The 23,998-nt window shown below is 28.5% G+C and overlaps 1 protein-coding gene across 1 annotated transcript in view; it reads right to left on the bottom strand.

Moving 5' to 3' along the window:
* The window catches only part of LOC142319879 (uncharacterized), a 55,723-nt gene that overhangs the window by 23,593 nt on the left and 8,132 nt on the right, over positions 1-23,998 (bottom strand). The window contains exons 2-5 of the mRNA XM_075357552.1: positions 21,967-22,040; positions 20,010-20,152; positions 15,070-15,840; positions 11,438-11,671 (exon numbers count right to left, since the gene is read on the bottom strand). Of these exons, the coding sequence (XP_075213667.1) occupies positions 11,438-11,671; positions 15,070-15,840; positions 20,010-20,152; positions 21,967-22,031 (1,213 nt within the window). The 5' untranslated portion in view covers positions 22,032-22,040. The remainder of the gene's footprint in view (positions 1-11,437; positions 11,672-15,069; positions 15,841-20,009; positions 20,153-21,966; positions 22,041-23,998) is intronic.

The raw sequence follows: 23,998 nt of genomic DNA, 5'->3' as shown, positions 1-23,998 counted from the left end.
TAAAATGAAGTATAAAATATACTTCATAAAATTATGAAGTATATTGACACTTCGCAGAAATAACAACTCCCGGTCTAAAACATTTTTATTGCTTAGGATATGGTGATTTGGTTTGCTTGGCATTTCTCCCGCGACCACCCCATTCGGTTTTCCTAAAACATAAGACCGAATATCTGTGCCAAAAATGGCTACTGAGCCACGAAACAGTTTAGCGACCAGTGTTCTAACTAGCTCCTAGAGCTAACCTGAAAACGCGAGCGGAATAAGCGTGGTACCATACACCACTCGCTTGCGTGTCCCACCGCCCACTTGTCATACATCATTAAAATGGCTAGGCGCACCCCGTCAATTACTAAAACAAATATGACTACCGATAATTAATTTTTCTTGTCAAAGACAGCAATTCACTGCCACGCCTAAGCCGCTGAATGCCAGCAAGTAACTGCCCACCATTAAAGCGTTTGAAACCTTAATCTGGCTGGTAGCCAGCCATATCTCTCGGCTAGCTTCCTACAGCAGTGCGGTAGGAGTCTTTTCCCCTAGGTAAACTACTGATGTCGGTTGAACAAAGCAACCGCATCAAGGAACTTCCACACGGTCCGACAATGCGGCTCTCGCCACATCGACTCGCCGCTTGTGAGTGGCCAATTTTCCCCTTGACCTCTATGTTCTAGGATGGCCTGAGTTCTGGTCCCCCCAAGAGCTGGGCAATCAAATATCATGTTTTCGTTCGATTGGACCTCCCCGCAGACGCACAGCTCATCAGCTGCCAGGTGGAACCGAAACAAATATTGGTTTAAATTTACACGGTTGGAGAGCACTAGAATTCGTTATCTAGAATTTTTAAACATTCCTTTTTTAAATGTTTTATGTATTTGGCACACATAAGACGACTATAAAAAAGCAAACCTACAAGTTCAACTTCAGGAGAGATATCAAATGGCTTTCCGTTAAAAAAAAACTTGTGAAATAAATGGATCACGTAATTGAGAGAATACAAAACGTTTGTTTTCTCAGGCGAAAAGTGAAGTGAGTGACCTTAGATCAAGCTTCAAGGCGAGACATAGTATTCTGTATAATCTCACAGCTGTGGCTGTTGAATGGAACGTGATATATATATATAGAGCAAGATCTTCAACAAGTAAAGAACATGAATGAGGTGGCTGCACACATTTAATAATATTGTTGAGGGCAATAGAAAACAAGGTGGTCACTTAATCATGTTCTGTACGTTTGTTCGAAGTATGAGTTAATACGCACGGAGACTATCTATCGGCTCGATATTATCGGGTCGGCGCTGGATCTCCATGTCATTTGGCGAAACCAGGCCGCGTGGATAATAGTTGAGAAAATTATACATTATTTGGCAAAAGAAAGGATTTCCGAGGGCATTTAGGGTATCGCCTGGGCTTTCCCGTGTTCTTCTTTTGTTTGTTTTATAGTTGCTAAGTTTTTGTTGTTGGTTTGTATTATTGTAATTGCGTATTGAACTCGATTCTTTTACCTTGGGGTAGGTAATGGATTTCAGTTCCTTTCCTTATTTTATTTACTCAGTCTTGTTTGTGACTAACGTAAGATGTGTTTTGTTTTTAGTTTGTTGTTTTTTAAGGATAGTAGTACACCGATGGGAATGTCACATGTGGCATTCGAATCGGTGGCATTCTGACTGAGGCAAGAACAAGGCCTCGGCAGAGATGCCTTTTGCCGAGGTTTTGAATGGTAAAGGCCATAAGAGCTTGGTACGGAGAGGGGAGCGTCACCATGTGACCACAACTGTCACATGGTGCGTAGATGTCTTCCCCTACGGGGTCAGGATGCACGATACAAATTTTGAGAATTACCTTCTCTTCCTTAAACGTTGGGCAATCTCATGGGCGAACTGAATGTGATCCACCACAGTTAGAACATTTTTCTTCCTTCTGGCAGTTATAATCGTTGTAAACTTCTTTAGTGCATTGAAAACATACCGCGGTTTTCAAGTAAGAAGTTGTAGTGTGGCCGTACCCTTGACACTGGAAACAGTGACACTGGAGGGTTGGGGATGAATGGTCGTACTCGAACTGACCATTATCCTACTTTAATTTTCTCCGGCAGTACGGGAAGGTTGAACATTAATATAAGGAAAGAGAAGGTTCCTACATTCTGTTCTGACGTTTCATTATTCCTTTTACCTCTATTACAACTTGGGGACGAAACTCATCGGCAATTTCAGTAATGACCATCTCCAGAAGGTCCCGGCAAAAAATTACTTCTCGGTTGGTATTTAAGGTTTTATGGCTCACCGCTCTTACGTTTATATCATCTACATTATTGAGACGTACAGGCGATCGACTCTGCTCGTCTCTAAACGTTTCTATCAGTATCCATCCGTCTCTTTAATTTCCGGACATTCTTTGGGGAACCACATGAATCCGTTGCAACTTTATTTATTGTTCAGCAAAGGCGAGACCTTATGAAGGGAGCCAGCCACCTTCCTTTGAAGAACTACAAATCTGATGTTTTTATGCTGTAAACTGAATTTTTCATCATTTAAGTATTTACTTTCTTCAAAACTATTATCCTCGACAGACAATATTGAGCGAGGCCTTTTCATAAGACTAGTATTGGTGATTTTTCCACATGACCCGCTAACCATCATACAATTTATTTGAGGACATGAAATTTTGGTCCCATGAATACCGAGGAAATACAGGACTACCTCTGCAGAACCCAGGCATACAGAAGCTAGAACTAATTACAACTGGGTATGCTCAGGTATCCACAGGATAGTAGGAAGGAAAGAGAGAAAAGTAAAAAAGGAAAGAGAGGTAAGATTAATGAACAGCTGCCCTTTAATCACTTTTTACAACCGACAGTAGACACCACTGGTCTAGATTCTTAGAAAAATAGAAAAATTTTCTGTTATGTATACATTTTTTTTATAGTTTGGTATTAAAGATTAATTTTTTATATAATACAACAGATTAATTTTTTGATACAGAACTCATGGGCAGTTTCTTGATCTTTTGTCAGTTGCTTTTGGGCAGTTGTATCCTTTTGTAATTATTGGATACAGTCTATGTTAAGTTAAAAAAAAAATTATTAGAAAAAAGGAGATGATAGAATATTTACTGGAAAGTATTTAAACAGTTTGTTTAATTCGAATGTCATATATTAAATATTATACTAAGATTTTAATTTAAAATTTGTGAGAAAGAGATAAACAATTAAAAAAGTGGTCAGGCATTATTTTCTAATTGTATTTTTTTGCTAATACTTTTACAAAAGATTTTGAATTTATTAGTATTACTGTTTTGATAATAATTATTAAATATTTAATAAATATTGCTTTACTTAATAATAATGTTTGTTACATTACTTTACCAGGGTTTTTAATGATCTTAAACTGCACTCATTCATTTTTGTAATAAAACAAAAGAACTAAGTTATCTATTTATTAGTTAAAATATAATCCTCTGTAATAATACTCAAAAATATTGCGTGTGATTTTTTAACAAAGAATTTCTACATTCATACGCAGAACTAATATGTTAAAAGTTTGTCTTAGAAGTAAAATTTAACTGGCTCACTAGAAGATATATTATAAATATATATGAGTGTTACCACAGCTGAAATGTTAGGTAGTAGGCGACCTGATCTGAGCCGTAAGTCAACTTAAAAATAACATTACCATTTTCAAAAAATATTAAGTACCCTATGTCAGGTTTTTTTGTAGAAAATGAGGAGGGAAGTAATTTTCATTTGCCTTCTTTAATAATTCTAAATATGGTTGCATATCCGCCATGCCAAGCCCACTTAGACCTATTAGTGACACCATCTCTTTGTTCACTATTGGTATTGTAATGAATATCATTATTGTCAGAATAAGCAAAGGAGGTAGCTCTAACTGCTGTAAACATGTTGTATCACAGCCATAAATGGAGACAAAATTCCTTAAAATTTGTTGAAATGAGTTATTTTAAACTTGGTATAATCTTAAAGTTTATTATTAATTTTTTTTATGACTAATGGTTTTTAAGAACCTTTTTAATAATACCCCCAAAAATTGGTATTTTCTTTTTATTTTTCTAAATTTATTCAGTGTAGATAATGATAATAATCATGAAGATATTTGTTTAAAATGAAGAAGCCATTTTCATAAATTTCTCTGTGATCACAAAAAAATTTTTGTAATTATTTAATGTTTACGTTCCTTTTTATGCTCCTTTTTTTCCTATACAAACTTATAAGATAAAGAAAAAAAATCATCTAAAATATTGATCCATAGAGAAATGTTAAAGATATAAAAGAGGAAAAATTAAAGCTGTTATTAATATTTTTACTAAAGTTTTTAAAAACATATTATAGTAATTGCAATTATTAATAAGTATTAGAGATTAAAGTAGCGATAACAATATCTTTACTCCTTAATGGTATAACCACTGAAGGTATGCAAAGTTTATTCCCATAGGGCATTTTAAAAGAACAAACAATGGTGATATTAAGTAAGATCCTTTTAATTAATCTGATCATACATTATTTGGAAATTTTATGGTAGAAAATCTTTGATTAATCAAAATTTACTGGGTATTCAATAACAGAAACATTTATTTTACAATAAATATGCACGTAATTTCCAATTAGTTGCATATTTATTCAATAGAAAAATTTAAGTAAATGATGTAGGGGTAATTACAACTTAATAATAAAAATACTACTATTTGGTATTTTTAACAACTTGAATAGTTTGTTGCTTCTAATCCATTGATAGAATTAACGGGATATAAGTTCTTAACAGTATACATAGTATTAAGCCTTTGATGGAATTAACTGGATGTAAGTTTTAGAAACCAATTACTGAAGTTACAATGAAATGGTAAAAGTATTATTAAAAAATTAAATACAGAAAGAGACTAGAGACTTTTAAATTTTGGTAATAATATTTACTGGTAATCCAGTACAAATAGAATTGTATTATATAAAATATTTTTTTAATATAACATAATTTTAAATAAATCATTGATAATATAAATATTTTTAAACAATATAAATGAATATATAACAATATTATTCACAGATTAACATCAGAAAAATATACTTGCTTAAATAACAGATTAACTACAGCACCATAGTTGTAATGAGTCTTTTATTATAATAAATATATTGCCAATTTATTACTTGTACAGTGAAATTGGTGGTTAATGTGTTATAATAATGTTGTTCTTTTAGAGAATCCTCTACAACCCTTATATTGTATATGAATTTAATTCTTTAGTAAAGAAAATTTCTATATAAATATACTCTTTTTTAGAATTAGAAATATTTAAATTATTTCCACAAAAAAAATGTTAAAATTACTTAAACTATTTTTGTTGAATTTAAAATTGCTAGATGAAAGATTAGATTAAATTTTTGTCAGTACAATTATTAACATTTTATTTATGAAAAATTTACACAGACATTACATTATTAATCTGAAAGTAAAAAAAAAAAATGTTGCTCATTTTAAAATGACTAACTTGAATTTGCATTTCCTGTTATTAAATATAGAATAAGTATATTAATCATAATAATGATGAATTTGAATTATTTAATCAGAATAATAATTTTGAATTTAGAGTGAGCGGTCAAGTAAAGCCAGTAAGCTGCTCAATGTGTTAGCCTAACAATGATGTTATCATGCAGTTTCAATTATATACAGGCATTCACCACCATACTCCATTCTACAAATCCTATCATCAGCTTCAATTCTATTCATTATATACATTAATCTGATTTCAACATCCTCTATACATTTATATACAACTAATAACTCTGCTGGTAAGAAGTGTACAAATTATTACATTTACCAACAATTATATAACAAATAATATAAAAAAAGACAATAAATGTATGTAAATCAGAAATAATAACTATGTTTCATAAACACCAATGTTATAAAAAAAAATGGTTAATTTTATTTGAAAAAACATATAAAACAATATTTTAAACTTTCTGTATTAAATATTATAATTAAGCAAATTATAAATACTGATAAAACTGAACAAGATGTAAAAAATAAATACTGCAAGAATAATCTTTTAAAAGGAGAAAAATAGATAATACATATTAAAAGTATAAATAATCAGGTTTTATATATATATATATATATATATATATATATATATATATCAATGTATTTAGTTGTAGTACAATCTTTGTGTAAAATAAACTGTTTGTATACTTGTAATCAAAGTGTTATAATATTTGCAGTGCTGGATACACATGTCCTGGATTATATCCAGGGGATACAATGTATCTCCTGGATGCAATCAATAAATGATTAAATGATGTAAGAAAAGTGAGTTGTATTTATTTACTTATTAGGTAGTCTTTATTACAAAGTTGCCTAAGAAGTAAAGATACCGTGTCACTGCTTGAAACAAATGTATCATATGGAGGGAAACAATTTTGTGGTTAATTAGATTCAGGGTTGGTACAGAATTTGCAAAGAATACTTCACAATTTTGATCAACCTTTATTTATTTAAGGTTTAATTTTTTGAAAAACAGTTGTACTAAATATAATTTATTTAAATGGGATATTTATTATTATTGCTTCACTACTTACATGGGTAAATTTCTGTTGTTATATGTGCCAGAACACAATTCTGGGGCATTCCATCAGAAGTTAAACTTTGCCTGTAACTTTTGAAAATGAACAACTACTTTTTTTAAATTAAAAATTGAATTAAAGTAAAAGAGAGGAAAATTAAAACAAAATGACTTATATTCAAAATACCTATGCATGCATTATATTAAATGAGAATTATTTATTATTTCATTGTTATTCAATTTAAGAATTATAAATGCAATGAAACATCAATAGTTCAAACATATCTAATGCAAAATATTTGTTAATTAAACTAATTTAGATCTATTACATACTTTCAATTTATATATATCATATACTTTTAAATTTTAAATTAAAAAAATTAAAAAAAATTTTGGCTACTGGTATTTTTGACTTTTATCTTAATGATTATGAATCGAATTCTGGTTATGTTAGCATTTTACATATGCTATTAAATTAATTTACCCCTTAATTCCCCCACAAAAAGGCAACTGTAACTGAGTGTACTTGCAAGCATATATAAATAAAAAAATACTTTATTTTTATACAATTGGCAATAATCAGTATTTTTATGAAATAACATAATTTATTTATTATGATAAAGGTAAAAATTTTACAGCTTAAAGATTTAAGATTACATTGAAGATGAAATATAGTAAATTAATAGTTAATTAGAGTTATCAAAATGAATTTACACAAATTATTAATGAACAAACCAATAAATACTTTTTTAAAAAGATTTTTATTTTTCACTAATGCTTTTAAAAAATGCACTTCTTCATCTTTGATTATAATTTATTTAGTTGATTAAAAAATGTTTAAAATATAAAAGAATTATGAAATTTTCTTTCTTCAATCTCAAACTAGATCTAATAATTACAATTTATCAAACTATTGTTATTAATAAAAACTCATTAAAAAATTAGAAATATCATAAAATAAAATATTAATGATAAATGAACAAATAAGATTTGTAAATGTAGATCTGATAAAGGAAATGGTACAATTAATATAATTCAAAATTTAAAAAAAAGTTACATAGTTCTCATTTTTGCTGAAAGATTAAATTTTTTTAATCACTTGACGAAGGAATGTGCTCTGCAAAAGTAAGAAAAAAAGAAACAGAAAAACCTTTAAAAAACAGTAGTTTTATTTTTATTTAAACCTGCATTTCTACGCAATTTAAAATACCAATAAAATAAAATTACAATTACCAATATCTGGTAAACAGTAAGGAATGATAAAAATAAAATTATTTATTTTTAAGGAACAAAAGGCAAACCCTAAGTTATTGTTACTACTCTAAAAAAATTTGCTACAAAAAGTATGAGGAACGCTTTGAAATACTGGATATAAGTCAAAAGAACTCAAATACTGGAAAAAACTCATTACAGTTTTCTGTATTTGTTATTATGGATGATGACAAAGTCATTTTAGAGTTACAGGTTATTGTTGGAAGAGTACATTGTGAGGAAGAGGAAGAAATTGAACCAAATGAAAGAAAAGAGGCCAAGCATGAAGTAGTTGGCATACAAAATTCATCAAAAGTAAAGATCCGAAATTAGAATTTTATTTTACGTTTCATAGTTTATCTTTAGGAACTGGACATCTAACCATAATTTTTCAATATTATTTTGGATTCTAATTCCTGCAAATCAAGTAATCAAGCTTTTTAAAAACAGTGATTTTCTGTTACGTTAAAGTTATTTCAAGGATTTTCATGATAGGGTGTAGACTAACTAGGATGTCTACATTTTCATAAAAATCCTGATCATTGTAATTAGGTATTTATAATCATATTTCAAGGTTAAAGAAATTTTCAAGCAGCAGAAGCTTAAAAAAACAAGTGCATAAAATACAAAGTTATCAACAAAAGCATAAAAAATTCCATAAAGTCCAGTAATAATGGTGTAAAACATAATATTGGCAATATCAGGTAGTTACCATTAATAACAAATTAAAATAAAGTTAATGTACATCTACATTTTGTTATAGTGTTTCATTATTAATACATTTGGTATTCAAAATTAATTTTATGCAAGAATAAACATGATTTATTAAAAGTGATAATTCTTAAATAGTATTTACAGATTAAAGGACACTTTAAAAATGTTTAATTAAATTTTGTAATTAGAAATTTTGCTAGATCAAAATCTTTTTTGTCATTCCTTGAGTTACAAAAATAACAAGGTTTCACTATTTGTATATTAAAAGTGTATTATTTATTCTACGTAGTACAATACTGTGCTGTTTTTTTCACAACTTAGTTACTGGCAATTTGAATTTAATATTATTTTTTTTAGAAGTGGTTTATGTAGTTTTCTGCTTCTCAATTGGTTGGCATTAAAAAAAAAAAACAAATATTTTCAAATAAAGTAACAATTTCAAATACAATATTTCAAAAACACATAGACCTTTATACAGATATATGTATATATATATAATTTTTATATAGGTACCTACATCATAAAAAATAAAATTTACTAAATTGTATAATAATATATAAAAATAAAACTGAATTTAATTTCATTACTAAAGTAACTTTGTGAAGTACACTTGTTAATAAATCAGTTCATAATGTAACGTTTATTTCAAATATTATTGATTTTTTTTAACTGGAATGCAATAACATATCTGAAAGTGTTTTATCCTCACAGATGGACAGATTATTGAATTTTTATTAGATAAAAAGAATTAATATTGATAAATAAAGAAGTTAAGGAGTGAAAATGAAAAATTTGCTGTAGTCTATGTTTACTGGTACACTCATTAGTCATTATTTATAAAAGGTGCTTGATTAAGGAATTTTATTTTAGTATTGGGGTGAAACTTATTTTGGAGAATTTTAAAGGAATTTTATTCAGTGATATGTATAATTTTTTTACATGTGTAGAGATGAGGAATTAAATTTCCTTATTATTTTCTAAATTATTCATTTTATGTAAATTTATAACAGTATAGAGTAGAAATGTTTTGAAAATATTAACTGCAGTATTTACACTTTTAATCTAAAAGCAATTCATCCCTTTTTTAAAGTTTGCTTCAAAATAACTTCAAAAACTACAGGTATATTGAAAAAGTTTACTCAAAAAGTTTGAAATGATTCATACATAATTTTTTGTGCCATTCCTATCTGAAAGATCTATTTCACTCATCTATTAATAAAAGTTATTTTTTTTAAATAACCAAAAGAAGCTTGGTGAGAATTAAAAAAACTTCATATCTCAATTTTCTTAAAATTAGCAGGACCATATTAATGATGGAAATTTTTTTTCACCATAATTATAGCCACTATAAACCTTGTAGTAAGAAATTACATATAAATGTAATTGATATAATAATACAAAGCATAGATTTTATACTCTTTCAGTATAACTCAAAAGAAGACAATATTTAATCAGATAACTGATTTCAATAATATAGAAAATATATCTAATAAAGGTAAAAATTTGTGGATTATAAAGTGGAATTTAAATTTTCAAAAAGTAGTTTCCCGAAACCTGATGAGGATGGCTGCATGGTCCTCATCAGATCTAAGAAGAATTGGGAGGAAGGACTCAGAAGCAACCCGCAGGTCAGCTCCAGGCATTCAGGGAAGACTGGCAATGGGTAGTCGTGTTCCAAGTGGCACGATAGTTAAGAATACCAGAAACACTGAAATATACTGTCCTGAATTTGAGGATATGGATCAATTAACAGTGTTCGCCATTGTGGTGGAGGAGGAAGATCCGGAGATGGTGAGACATTTGGTACAGGCCCTCACCAAAATTACATGAACAGGGGGAACCAAACTTCTACTGACAGCTCCCAACGATGAACAAGGCAGCAAGGTCAGTAAAATTTTGGAGTACTGTTATTTGAAGTACTCAAGGGTAAGGGTGTGAGGGGATGGGTTGCATGGGGTAAGCACCAGATGTGTGCAATGCACACCTGGTGCTTCATAGGTTAGGAACAGGAAGGGCAGCTCTCCATCTGAGAGATGGGCTGGCTATCCAGAAGAGGAAGTTGGCATATCCTGATGATGCTAGGGAGACCCCAGTGGGCTAGCCCACTGGGCTAGTGGGTGAGCCCACGGGGCTAGACAAGGAGGGCAGGCTGCTGCCACGATACCCTGAGGTGACTGAGTGATGCTTAATTGCCATACTTAATTGCCTTGGGAGTGCTTCCAATTGAAAAAAAAGTGGAATTTAAAATATCCCATTTTCATTCAGTTTTAATTGAAAGATCATGTTAATAATAAATCTTGATTATATAAATTTTAACATTTTTACATATGAATTTTTTCACCTTGTTTTCTAACTATAACAAAACAATGAAAAAAAGATTCTCTTCTGATATATATTTATATTAGTGTCATTAATACATTCTATAATTTTTAAAATGTTATCTACACAGCTAATTTTAAACAATACATTTTAATAATTCTAATTAAAATTAAATGAATGTTCCTACAATTTTAGTGTTAATTTACTTAACAACTCTGCAGAAATGGTTTACTCTTCCTGGAGTACTGTAAGATCCTGGAGTGTAAAAAATAAAATGTCTTAAGTGGACCACATTATACATTCAACCTTCTGTAAAATTAAGTATAATGTTTTTATAAAGAAATAACTAAATTTAAATTAAGTACAAGTAATTACCCGCACAAACATTTTCTAGATTATGTATATAAAAATTTGTGTTCTTTTCTTTCTACTTTTATAGTAATGCTGCTTGTCTTGAAGAGGCAATATACAAGCAGCAGAGTTAGAGTCTAGTTTTTTAGACCTAGGGAAAGTAAAATCTGCACACAGTTTTCTCATAAAACACATTTTCTTAGAACGTCTACTATAAAAGTTTTACATACCCATAACTTCTGGAGATGTTTTTTTCTTCTCTCTCATTGATGGTAATGATCTTCTGTTTGCAAGTGATGATCGAGGAACGTCAGAACGAGGGCGACAGGTAACAGTGAGGTTGGACGATTGTGCTTGTACCCATCCTTTCTTTACATTATAATTTATTTCCATTTTTTCCTTTTTTCGAGGTATGACAGGGTCATCCTCTTTTTCTTTATCATTTGTTTCTTTTTCTTGATCTTCTGAAAAAAACAGCAGAAAATATTAACAGCATTTATAATTAAAAATCAAACAATATATCACTAGCATAAGTAAAAATATACAGTTTTTAAAAGTGCCACTTTTCAGATTTTTATATACCTACCCAATCAATGGTATTTTTTCTGCCCATTTAATTCTTTATATGTAAAGTGATCCCCGTTAAGCAACATTCCTTCATTCTATAAAATATACTATCAACGATAACACAACCTTTAACTGGCTTTGAAAGATTAAATGTATTATATTCTTATAGTACAAGGGGCTCCAGGATACAGGATCATATCTGTTAGTTATATGTTACCTTTAAGAGAATGATACAAAAATAAAAATTAACAAAAAAAATTTTTTTTAATTTGCTACATTATTTAGAAATATATTAATGAATGATTCTTTCAATAAACTTATGAATTAAAAATGAATTTTTCAACAATATTGTTTAATAGTTTCCAAAGAATATGGAAATGGTAGTTTTTACATCTGAAGTTTAAAGCTAAATTTTGTTAAAATAAGACAATGAGAAATTAAAACGATACATGAATATCTTGCTTTGATTAAATCTTTTTTTCATTTAATTTATTTTTTAGAAACATAGACTAGTTTGGTCATGAACCCTAATAAATGTCAACAGTAGTTTGTGCTGTAATGAAACTTCGTTTAACATTGTTCATTTTCAGTATTCTATGAGAAATGGTTTAAAATGATTATTTTACAATATCTGACTAATTTAGCCAATGCCATCTTTGCTTATTTCAAATTTTTTAATTTGCTAGGTGTTACATTCTGAGACATTCCACATGTCATCACTTACAATCTTATCAGAATCTGGTGCATTCTTTTTGTATAATAATTGATTATAGTTACTCTGAATATCATTACAGTTGATATGAAAAGGAAATCAACATCAAAACTGCTAAATGATAAATTGTTGCAAGTTATTTACAATAAATAAAGCATCTATCTTTAATTTTATGTCTTTGAATTTTAGTGAAGCTGACCTTCATTAACAAAGCACAAATTGATATTTATTAACTCATGTAATAAAAAAAGACAAATAATAGGAAAAGAGAACTTTCAACCATAGAAAAGAATAATTTCATCTTAGGTTAGATATTATTATTTAATCATGATAATAACCAATATTACAGTGAAACTAATCTGATTGTCATAAAAGATGAATAATAGAACTGTACAATTTTCTAGTTTAAAAGATAGTTCAGGTATATTCATAAACATTAAGAACATAAATAAATTAGTATAAATTACTAATTATTCAGAATAATGGGATTAATCAGAATTAATGAATAATTTATTGTTTAAAATCTCCATGAACTTGAAAAAGAGGAAATTTACAAATTGATTAAATTTCCCACTAAACAAAAAAAAACAGATCAAACTATTCCACTACATACTAAATGTGTTCTCTAACAACATTAAAACATAGCACATTTGCTAGGAAAGAGTTTTGAAAGATCCTCTGATTTACAAGTATTTAGAACGCGATTCATAAATGTTTAATTATTCATGTGGAGTTAAAAATGCAATAGAAAGTTTATAATTTTTTTTTTTTCAATAATTAGACATTATCAGAAAAAAGATCTATATGAGAATGAAGTGCATCTATTCATAGAAAAAAAACTAGAGCTATAACAACAAATTTATTAATAATTTTAAAATTAATGAACTTTCCAGTTTATTTGTGGATGTCTGAATACTATAGAATTTAGTTCAGTTTTACAGTAGAAATTGTCAAAATGGTAGCATGTTTCTGATAAAAGTTTAATTCATTTATCTTCATATAATACAGAATTTTTGTTTTTATTCTGTTTATTAAATGTTTTGGTAGTATAGTTAACAGGAACTTAGTACTAAACTATTAAAAAAGTTTTCCTAAAGCAGTTAAATAAAAAATTGTTAAAATTAATTTTGAAAAATTGTTGTACAAGAGAGTAATAAGTATGCTCATAATCAAATATAAGTATGTTCACTGAACTAAAACAGATGGAAGGTTTGGATAACACCATGATACTATTTTTTTTTTTTTTTTAATTTTTAACTTATTATCAAGGAGTTTCTTTTTTTTAGTGAAAGTTGTTTAATTTTATACTTTTATACTTGTTTTATTTTATACTTTTTACTTTGTTTAATTTTTATTGTTTGAAAGCTTTTTATTTAAGTAGATCCTCTTCTAATAAATAAAAACAAAAGTTATTCCAGAAGGATGGTGAGAACTAGTTGCAAAAATGAAAGGAAACAATAAAAACTGGTTACAAATGGATGGGTAAGCACCATCTGTTAAGGAATACAATAAAAGGTCATGAAGTAATACATGAATCATCACTTTATGACTGTTTGTTTATGCAATAATTTATACATACAATTAAAATTATGTAATTATAAAACTACACTGAATGAATTAAGTTTTAAAAGAGAAAAAGCTGTATTTCAATTCTACCAAACATATATATACATATATATCATAATATTTTTGGCTTTGTAATTTGACTAAGCAAAATCTATGAGTTTTACATACTAATTTCAGTTAGTCTAAATAGATAATGTACAAATATAATTTGTTAACTCTTTTTGTTTTACAGTTCAGGTAAAAATACAATCAGGTAGCCAGTACAGCAGACTTTTGTTTGGGTAAATGGTATAAATTTTAAATGGTTCAAGGAACTGAACACAAGGTCAACTCCTTCACTGCAACTTAATTATAAACTAATGATAGTTGAATTTCTTGCTTGGCATGAATAAAAAGAGCAATTTAAGTCAAAATAAACAGATCCATTTATTGAGAATTCTGGTTATTTGTGAGATAATTCTACTTTACAAAAGACTCTAATCCCAATTGCAGTTTAACAGGCTCTAAAGCCAATTACAATTCAACACAGTTTTACCCAGCTTCAGGCTGATATTACTGATCCAATGAGTAATGTATATTGATACCTTAGGCACTCAAGTCTGAGTAAAAGCACCTTTATTTATCTAATCCATCTATAGTGTTTAACTAGATTTGAACTAGGGTTTTGTAATGCCAATGAACAGTTATAATAACAATTAATTTTAATAATACCAAATACCAAATGAATACAATTAATTCCCCAAACTTATTACAATCAATATTTTATGTCTCTAGTTTCATCAACAAACATTTTTATTCAAGTTATATGTAATATATTTTTATCACAACAACTTGAGAAAAACAAAGTAATATTTTAGCTCAAAAAATTTTTGAAGATTTAGGTAAATTCATATTGATATTATTTGAACTAAATAACAAAGGTAAATACTGAAAATTTGTATTTTATTAAATGAATATATAAAAAAATGAATATTTTATATAATGAATAAATAAAGAAAAAAGTGTACTTCAACTTACCTTTGGTTAGTTTATCGAAAAGTTTCTCTGAGTTTCTGTTTGTATCTTCACATTGTCTAATTTCATCTTTTACACCTGACAAAAACGCATCAGCCATTTTATTATTTTCTTTAAGAAGTTCAAATCCAACAATATTTGTTGCCATGTCCGACACTTGCACACAGTCACTTTGGTCCTGTTTTTTATTAAAACACTTCACTTCTAAATTTTCTAAATTATTTTTTCCTTCACAGTTTGAAATGTTCAGATCTTTAACTTTATTCAGTTGAGTATCAAATGATTTTAGATTAACATTCGCTAAATCTGTAGTAATAGAGTCCACTGGTAAGTTAAATTTTGGTGTATCATAAAATGTCTTATGATGAACACTATCTAACTGATTAACACTATCTATATTACACAGATTTTCAATGTTATTGTTATTATTATTGTTGCTGTTATTGTGATTGTTATTATCGTTATTATTGCTGTTAATGTTAATGTTGCTGTTATTGTGTTGGTTATTGTTATTGATGTTGCTAGTGTTGGTGTCAGGGGAATTATTATTGTTAATAGTGTTATTATTATTAAAAATTGTAGTTTCTTCGTCACTGTTCAGTTGATCAGCTAGGTCTTGAAACCCTGGATAATTTGGATTTATAATTCCATGACTTCTAGAAAGTAAATTTCCTTCTTCTGAATCTGAATCACTGCTTACACTACTACTTGCACTATTTTCCTCTTCTACACCTGGAGATATATCTGAAGAAGTACCACTACAAGGATCTAATTCTGAAACAAGTTATATTTTCTTTAATAATATTGTTATATAAAATATTGTTTTTTAAAATTACTTTAAAGAGTTCTAGGAGCACGTATAATACAATACAATTTATAAAGAATATGCGAGGTCTATAAATAAAGTAATGAGGCTAGTTTTCTTTAGCAGCCAAAGTGGCAACACTGAAATTACTAATAAACATATGGTTGTATGAAGCGCTGATTTATATTAGGTATTAATATTTTTAGTCTATTGTTGTCATGTGAGATGTAAACTAACTTTTTGTGAAACAAGTTTTTGTTTTGCATTACAAAAATGAGTGATACTAATTATGAAGAACATTGTACAATCAAGTTTTGTGTTAAAGTCGGAGAGAATGCTACAGAAATTTTTTCAAACTGAAAAGGGTGTATGTAGATGACGCTCTGCCACAAGCCCAGGTTTTTAGGTCGTTTAAAGTACTTTCAGATGGCCGGGAATCAGTTGCAGACGATCCACGCTCTGGAAGACCATTAATGTCAGAATGTAACAACAATATTGAGCAAATCAGAGGCTTGATACAGTACAATCGGCGAATAACTGTCAGAATGATTGCAGAACAATTGGATTTGAACCATACGACAGTCCATCAAATTTTGACAAACGAATTGGATATGTTAAAAGTTTGTGCAAAATTAGTCCCAAAAAACCTCACTGTTGAACAGAAAAACAACAGGGTGGAAGTGTGCCACAGTCTTATAGAGTGAATTGAAACTGATCCGGATTTTCTAAAAAATGTTATTACTGGTGATGAATCTTGGATATTTGAGTACGACACATAAACAAAACGCCAGTGCAAGGAATGGCTCACTTCAAACTCACCACATCCCAAAAAAAAATCAAAAATGAGCAAATCAAAACCAAGCAAATTTGTTTCTTTGGTAGTAATGGCATTGTCTCTAAGGAGTTTTTGCCAACAGGACAGACTGCAAATCAATATTTTACCGAGAAATTCTTGAGAGACTGTGGAAAAGAGTTGCCCATGTGAGACCAGCCATCAAAGACAACTGGATGCTGCATAATGACAATGCACCTTGTCAAACTGCACTCTCAGTTAATGATTTTTTGGTAAAGAAAAACATTCCTGTACTTCCTCAACCACCTTATTCACCTGAGTTGAGTCCCTGTGAGTTTTCCTGTTCCCGACTTTAAAAAAAACCACAAAGGACACCATTTTGGAATAGTAGAAAGCATAAAAAAAATATGTAACCGACCATCTGAAGGATATTCCAGTTTCTGAGTTCCAACACTGCTATGAAGAGTGGAAAAACTGTTTGAAGCATTGCATGGCTTCCCAAGGAACTATTTTGAAGGTGATAGAGTCCATGTATAATTGGATTGGAAATAAAAAGTTTTTCTGAACCAATCGCATTACTTTATTTACAGACCTTGTATATGTATTTTTTAAAATCATTCTTATGCAAACTCTGGTAAACTCTCTAAAGCAAAAAAAGTAGATATATATACATAAAAAATCTAGCATACTATACATTAATGAGAAAACTATGCGAAATCATATGAGCGAGCCTTTTATGTGAATTTAATTAATAAAACTTATCTTGACCTTGATAATCTATTGAAAATGGATTAATGACAAGTCTTCGAATACAATGAAAAGTTATTGAAGAAATTAAAACCTCTTAGATTAACTTCAAATGATAGTTTCTACTGGCATGCAACTTAGCAGTTTGCTAAAGATAACAGAGAAGATGTCAATTTATACATATAATTTATAAGAAAAAATTATTTTAAAAATTCACTTTACTTAATCACACTTGATGAAAGATATGCCATAACTAATTGTGCTACACACAGTACCGAGAACTTAGTAAAACTTAACTTAGTTTAAAATGTCATTGCATGGTAATGACGATAATGTTGAAAGTTTTTTCTACCATTTATAAAATAATGGAGATTAAAATCCTGGGTTAATACAGATTAAAAATTTGTATTATTATTTTGTCATTTTATACAGATTCTCATAAGTTCTGAAAATTTAGGTCAAGACTGAAAGTATAGATAAATTTTTTAATGCACTATATATGTATTCGAAGGACTTAAAAAACTCATCACTTATTTCTTCTATTAGCTAAATTTTTAACACAAAGATTATTTCTTATAAGAAATAGAAGCAAAAAGGTTTATAAGGTAGAATAATTTGAAAAACTGAATATAATTTAAGTTAATTACAATAGAAAATAAATATTTTTTAACTTACATTAATATATTTTTGTTTAAAGTAAATAGTGATAATGTTTTTTTTTTATTAAATTGTTATGATAATTTATTTATAATAAATAACTTGATGCTGTTATTGAATTTTTTTCTGAAAGGTTTTGCCGAATTATTGAGGAGAATAATTACAACCGGCGTAACCGTATCTACAAAATGTCACTACTTAAACTTTTAAATTAAACGTCTGATGGTAGATTATTTTTATTCTTTCAGATTCAATTGAACATAAGATAATAATGTTGTAGCACAGTTCAAGAGAGTTACTAGACATTTAATATTTTTTTAATATAATAGTAACAAATGGAGGTCACCAAAGATAGCTAATTTGCTTTGTATGCTGAAGGTTGACTTAATACGTTTCATCTTAAAACATTATAACAAGTTTTCATGAATCTAATGGAAACATTGCTGCATATTTAGGATTGATATAACATTTATTTTTTTGCCAAATTAATTTTTATGAAAATATTTTATTTATTGTGCATTGTTTTGGAGATTATATATAATGTAGTGTTCTCCCTTTAGTTACAAGTTTTTTTTTTGTAAAAAAAAAAAAAAATAATAATAAAAATAAAAAAAAACAGCATTCTTGATCCTTTTTTCTGATATTTACATTATTATTTTGTATATACTTTCAAATAAATTGTACTTTAATTTGAAAAATGTGGTGTATTAATCAATGCTGGTTTTTTTTATTTACTGTCATCTATGCCACCACCTGTACCTCTTGGTTGCCTAATGGTACAAACCCAAAATCTTTTAAATGACAAACTCTGTTAATTTATATTTTATTTTCTATAAATACAAAGAATTAAATTATTAAAACATAATTGGGAGATCTAAACAGCTTTATAATATTGATAAACATTTTCTTTAAAATCGCTATTCACTTTGTTACACATTACAAGCCTATTTTAGATAAAAAATAATTTTCTAGGAATGAACATTCTACTTGATGTGTAAACTACTAAAGTAGCAAAATTTGGAGTTCTGAGTTATACATTCTATACTGAAAACTATATTTCATTCCAATGCATTAACTAAAAATCAAGTTTTAAAAAGATATATTTCATTAAAGAATTACCAGTCCTATTTTTTCTCAAATGCAGTAAAATCTAGGCGTTAAAAAAGGTACTAATAACCTTTCATTAACTGAATAAATAATTTTATTCAAGGCAGTAAAATCATTTTACAAGTGGTTTTGTTTGATGCAAAAAGGTAATCATCAGGCCACAAGTAAAACTTGTCAATAGCGATTTTACACATTTTTTAAGCTATTTTTTTGTATTATTTGTTACTTTTGTATTACTTGTCCTTTACATTATCTAGACCTTCTTTTTCTGATTTTTATTTGCATGAATCTTTTTTAATAAAATGTTCATTGAATTAACTTGCATAATTAACCGAAAAACAAATATTAGAACTGCCAAATTTTACTATTTTGGATACAGAAGTAAACAAAGTTTTAACCACATTATAAAGAATATTATGACATGTATTGAAGTAATTATGTAGATTTATAGAATCTCTTTTCAAAATTATAAAAAACATTTCTAATAAGTGCTAACTTAATTATATTAAAAAAATATATTTTTTTCAATAAATATTGCTTTGTATCTGGATTACATTAATTTTCTGTCACATTTAAGAAAAAAAAAAACTAACTTAAGTAATATTGTCGCTTAACTCAATGAACAAAGATATCTCTCAAATTCTATTTTTGTGGTTTTTCTAGCAGATACAGATTAAATGTATTCTAGTCTTAATAACAATACATTCTAAAAATTTTGTCTAGAAGAACCAGTAACATTTTACATTTTATCCACTATTATATGTATCATTCCCAGAAACTTTTAAATTCAAATATAATTTGGTAATAAACAAAAAAATATTTTTATACAATTACCTTGACAATGACTCAGATGAAGGTCATCTGATGTGTAGAATACACAGGAGAGGGTGTCTTGTTGAGTAGTAAAATTTTTGATGTTGTAACTGCTCTTGTTTCTCTCTGTTATTGTATCTGAAAACTTGTCTGTCCATTGTGTACTGAAACAAATATTGTTCACAACAATCAAAATCAACTAGTTCCCAGTTTTAGGAAAATACAATTTACATTGACATTTTTACAGATGACTCTTTCAGAAACATTTCCCACAAACATAAAATTTACAGGTTTATTATCAAAGAAATATGTAAAAGTGCTGTAATCTCTTAAACCTAAGATTTAACTTTGTACAAACCTAAGTTTGTACTTAGCTAACCCTGTTCAACTTATCACTTAAGCAAGTGATAAGGTAATAATTCTGAATTGTTGGTAAGAAATTTTCCTATAATGATGATGAACTCAGCTTCTGAGCCCAATTACAACAATAGTTACTTTTCAGTGACCTTGAATTCCAGTTATGCAGGTGTACATTGGTTATTGCAGTCTCTATTTTAGTAACAGTTGATCCAAGCCTTAATAAAACTAACAATTACATCAATATCACAAATTTTCACCAGGTTTCTTAATGAAACAACTACAGAGCCCAACCTGCAGATCAACATTCCAGATTCAGGTTGGCGATTCAGATTTTCAGGTTAGTGAGAAAGGATGATCTATTAAGATCCAGAGTAAATCAAGATAGTTTACCATTTTCCCCTGGGTTCAGATAACTAAAAATGAGTAACACTATACAAGGAATATAAGTTTTACTTATGCAACATAAACACTCTTCCACCTGAACAAATAATCAGACAGACACACTCCAGAAAACTGAAAGAAGAATTGGAAGAACCTGCACCAATAAAAAATACCAGATAGGTGGGTTAGTCTTGTACAAAGAGTTAGAACTGATACCATGGATAAGAGGAGACTAAGATTGTTTGGATATATCATGAGGATGCAAGATTCAAGACGTCTAGTACAATATATTCTTGACTAGAAAAACACCAAGATGCAGATGGGCCAGAGAAATAAGAGAGGATCTGAAGGAAACTGACCTTACATCAGCGGACACCACAAGTAAGATAAAATTAAATAAGAAAATCGAGAACAAAAACATTTGCTTCACACTCAAAAGAAAAAGACTCACAACATGAACATTAATAAATATTTAATAAATTACTCTCTTAACAGTTTATTCAGAAAGGGTACAAAAATCGGAATGAATGAAAAAGTATGTTCTGTCTGGGAGGACCAAACAGTCCCATCAAAGAGACTTGGATAATGTACTGACTAAAGAGATCCTATGTGGTCATAAAAGATAATAGTAATAATAATAAGTGTTATTCCTTTGTGTATTATTGGTGTTTATTTAGTCAACTAATGCCTAAATAAACTGATCAATTGGCCTTAAAATGGTGCCAAATTTAACCAGTACTAGTGAATGTTTTTACACAAACATCATTACATTAAATCAACATTTCCTTTAATGCAGGATTCATTAAAAATAACATGTAGCATTGGGTGTGCTTATGATAGCACCAAGAGTGTTGAGTGCACTACAGTAATAACTGAAAACAACATAAAAATATTTTTTTTCTTATCTGTATTAAAACAAGATAATGGAGGAATTATAATATTGGAGTAAGTATTATAGTAAGTAGGTATATGTTTAGTAAGAAGGTTATATGTTTGCTTCTTTAACAATGAGTTGATTCCCTGTCTAGATGTCTCAACATAATTTAATAAAATGTATTATAATGTTAAAAATGTCTGAAAATAAATTTTGTGCACTAGCCATGAAATTTCATCAACCTTTAGAATGATTTGATTTTTTTTTTGGGGGAGGGAAAGGATTGTGTTACTTTATTGGTCTCAATAAAGTATGTGTGTATCTACATACATCTATTACAAAACTAATTATATTAATACTTACATATTACGTGACATGGAGGCAGGAACAACCAAGGATCCATCTGTGCTGTCCTGCTTCAATCGCATCCCGTCCTCCTGTAACCAATAAATAAAATAAAATACAAACTGAATAAACTGTTAATAGAGTAATTTATTAAATATTTATACAACTTAGATATTTTTGAATTTTAATAAAATTCAAATTTTATTTAGCACACATTGTGTTTGTTGTTTTCTAACTTAATATTGGTTTTGTTACAAAAAGCATAATAAGATACATGACATATAATTATTATTGTACGTGTAATGTATTACTATAATGTATGTGTTAAAATAGTGGCATATTTATGCATATCTATAAATATTTATTTGAATTGGAATCATATACTTTGGAAAGTAAGGAACTGGGTGATATATTGGCCAAGGGCAACCTCTAATATTGCCAAAGTAGTGTACTGCAATTTACATTAATATTGGGTAGGGCAATTCTATCCACTACAGATGACAAATTTGTGTCCACTCTGTATATTGGTTGGATGAAAAGTGAGTATCATAATTTCTCTGCAGTTATTACAGTTGTTCTGTTAAACTAGATATTACCATAATTTGGTCATACACTTTTGGATTCAAATCCCGGCTGATCATGGAAATTACTAACTTGAATTTGGATAAGACCAACTGTAAATCCAACTGAGCTTAGTTGCTGTTTTAAGTAATGATAATCTCATTAAAAAAAAAAATAAATAAATATATATATCATATATATAATTCATATCATATATGATATGAATTATTATAAGCAAGTCAAAAGGTTTGAGGTTCTAATATGGATTATTAGAACCTCAAACTCAAAAAACAACAAAAGGCAGTGTTAGTGCAATGAAACATTTAGTGGTGACTAATGATCACAGGTGTTAATTCCATTTATGGGAAATCCTGTAGGATACATACTTTATGGAGAAGTAAGCATTCATATATACCATTAATAATCAGTCAATGACATATGTATACATTTGTTCTACTTTGTGTTGTAAATAATATATTTATAGCTTAAAAATACTTATAAGTATATTTATGTGACAAATTATCTAACTAGTACTAATAACTTGGTAATTAATTTTTTATTGTTCATTCATGATAAACAAAAAAACAAGTACATTTTGTCTTTTATTTCCTCCCATTAATAAATTAACTAACCCTGAATTCTTCTGCGAAGAATTTGTGGAAGGCAATGTTTTTGTCCAATTCATTTTAAAATTTCTTTATTTTAAACTACCATAACCCCTTATTTTTCAGTATTTTTTTATAATTCCATATTTCAATAGACTGTTGTTTGTGTGTGTTGTTTTCTATTAGTCCATATTTTGTTGCCACACAATGCTACACAGATTGCAAATCTGACTGGACTTTCTGCAGTTTCTTGTATTTTACACTTTCATTTTTCTATCCACTCAATTCCACTTCACTTAGATAACATCATAATTTGTGTAATAAATCATCTATCCTACAGGCTTATACCTGTTTTAAATAATTCAGAGTAATTTCAAATTCATATCTTAGTGTTCTTTTTTAATTCATCATCCATTTCCAATTTTTTCTCCAACACGTTATCAAGTAATCTTTTCTCTTTGTTTAGATCTATAGATTGATACCACCTATTAACTCTTTCTTTACTGTTATTTATTGTTTTCTACACAAAATGTTATCACCAGTTTATTTTTGTTTTAATTTTAACATTATTACACATTTCATTTTTTCAAAACTGATAAACTTCCTTGCTACTCACAACTTATGCCTATATTTATCCATTGGTAATATTATAATTTGTTACAACAAAATTATCAGTATTAGTATTACACATGTTGCTTAATTTGTGTTTTTTTTTTTTTTTTGCTTGATTAACTAATTCACCACAGAAGATTACAGAGAAGCTTATACATGGTAATATGGAGATGAAATTTTGTAGCATATGAAAAATGCCATGCCTAACCAAGATTCAAACCCAGGATCCCAGATGAAAAGTTGGTACACAATCACTCTGTTGCAGAGATTGG

This window comes from Lycorma delicatula, chromosome 2 (genome assembly GCF_047948215.1).
Source record: "Lycorma delicatula isolate Av1 chromosome 2, ASM4794821v1, whole genome shotgun sequence".
In the NCBI taxonomy this organism is placed as follows: Eukaryota; Metazoa; Arthropoda; class Insecta; order Hemiptera; family Fulgoridae; genus Lycorma; species Lycorma delicatula.
This window is presented reverse-complemented; position numbering and strand designations above follow the sequence as displayed.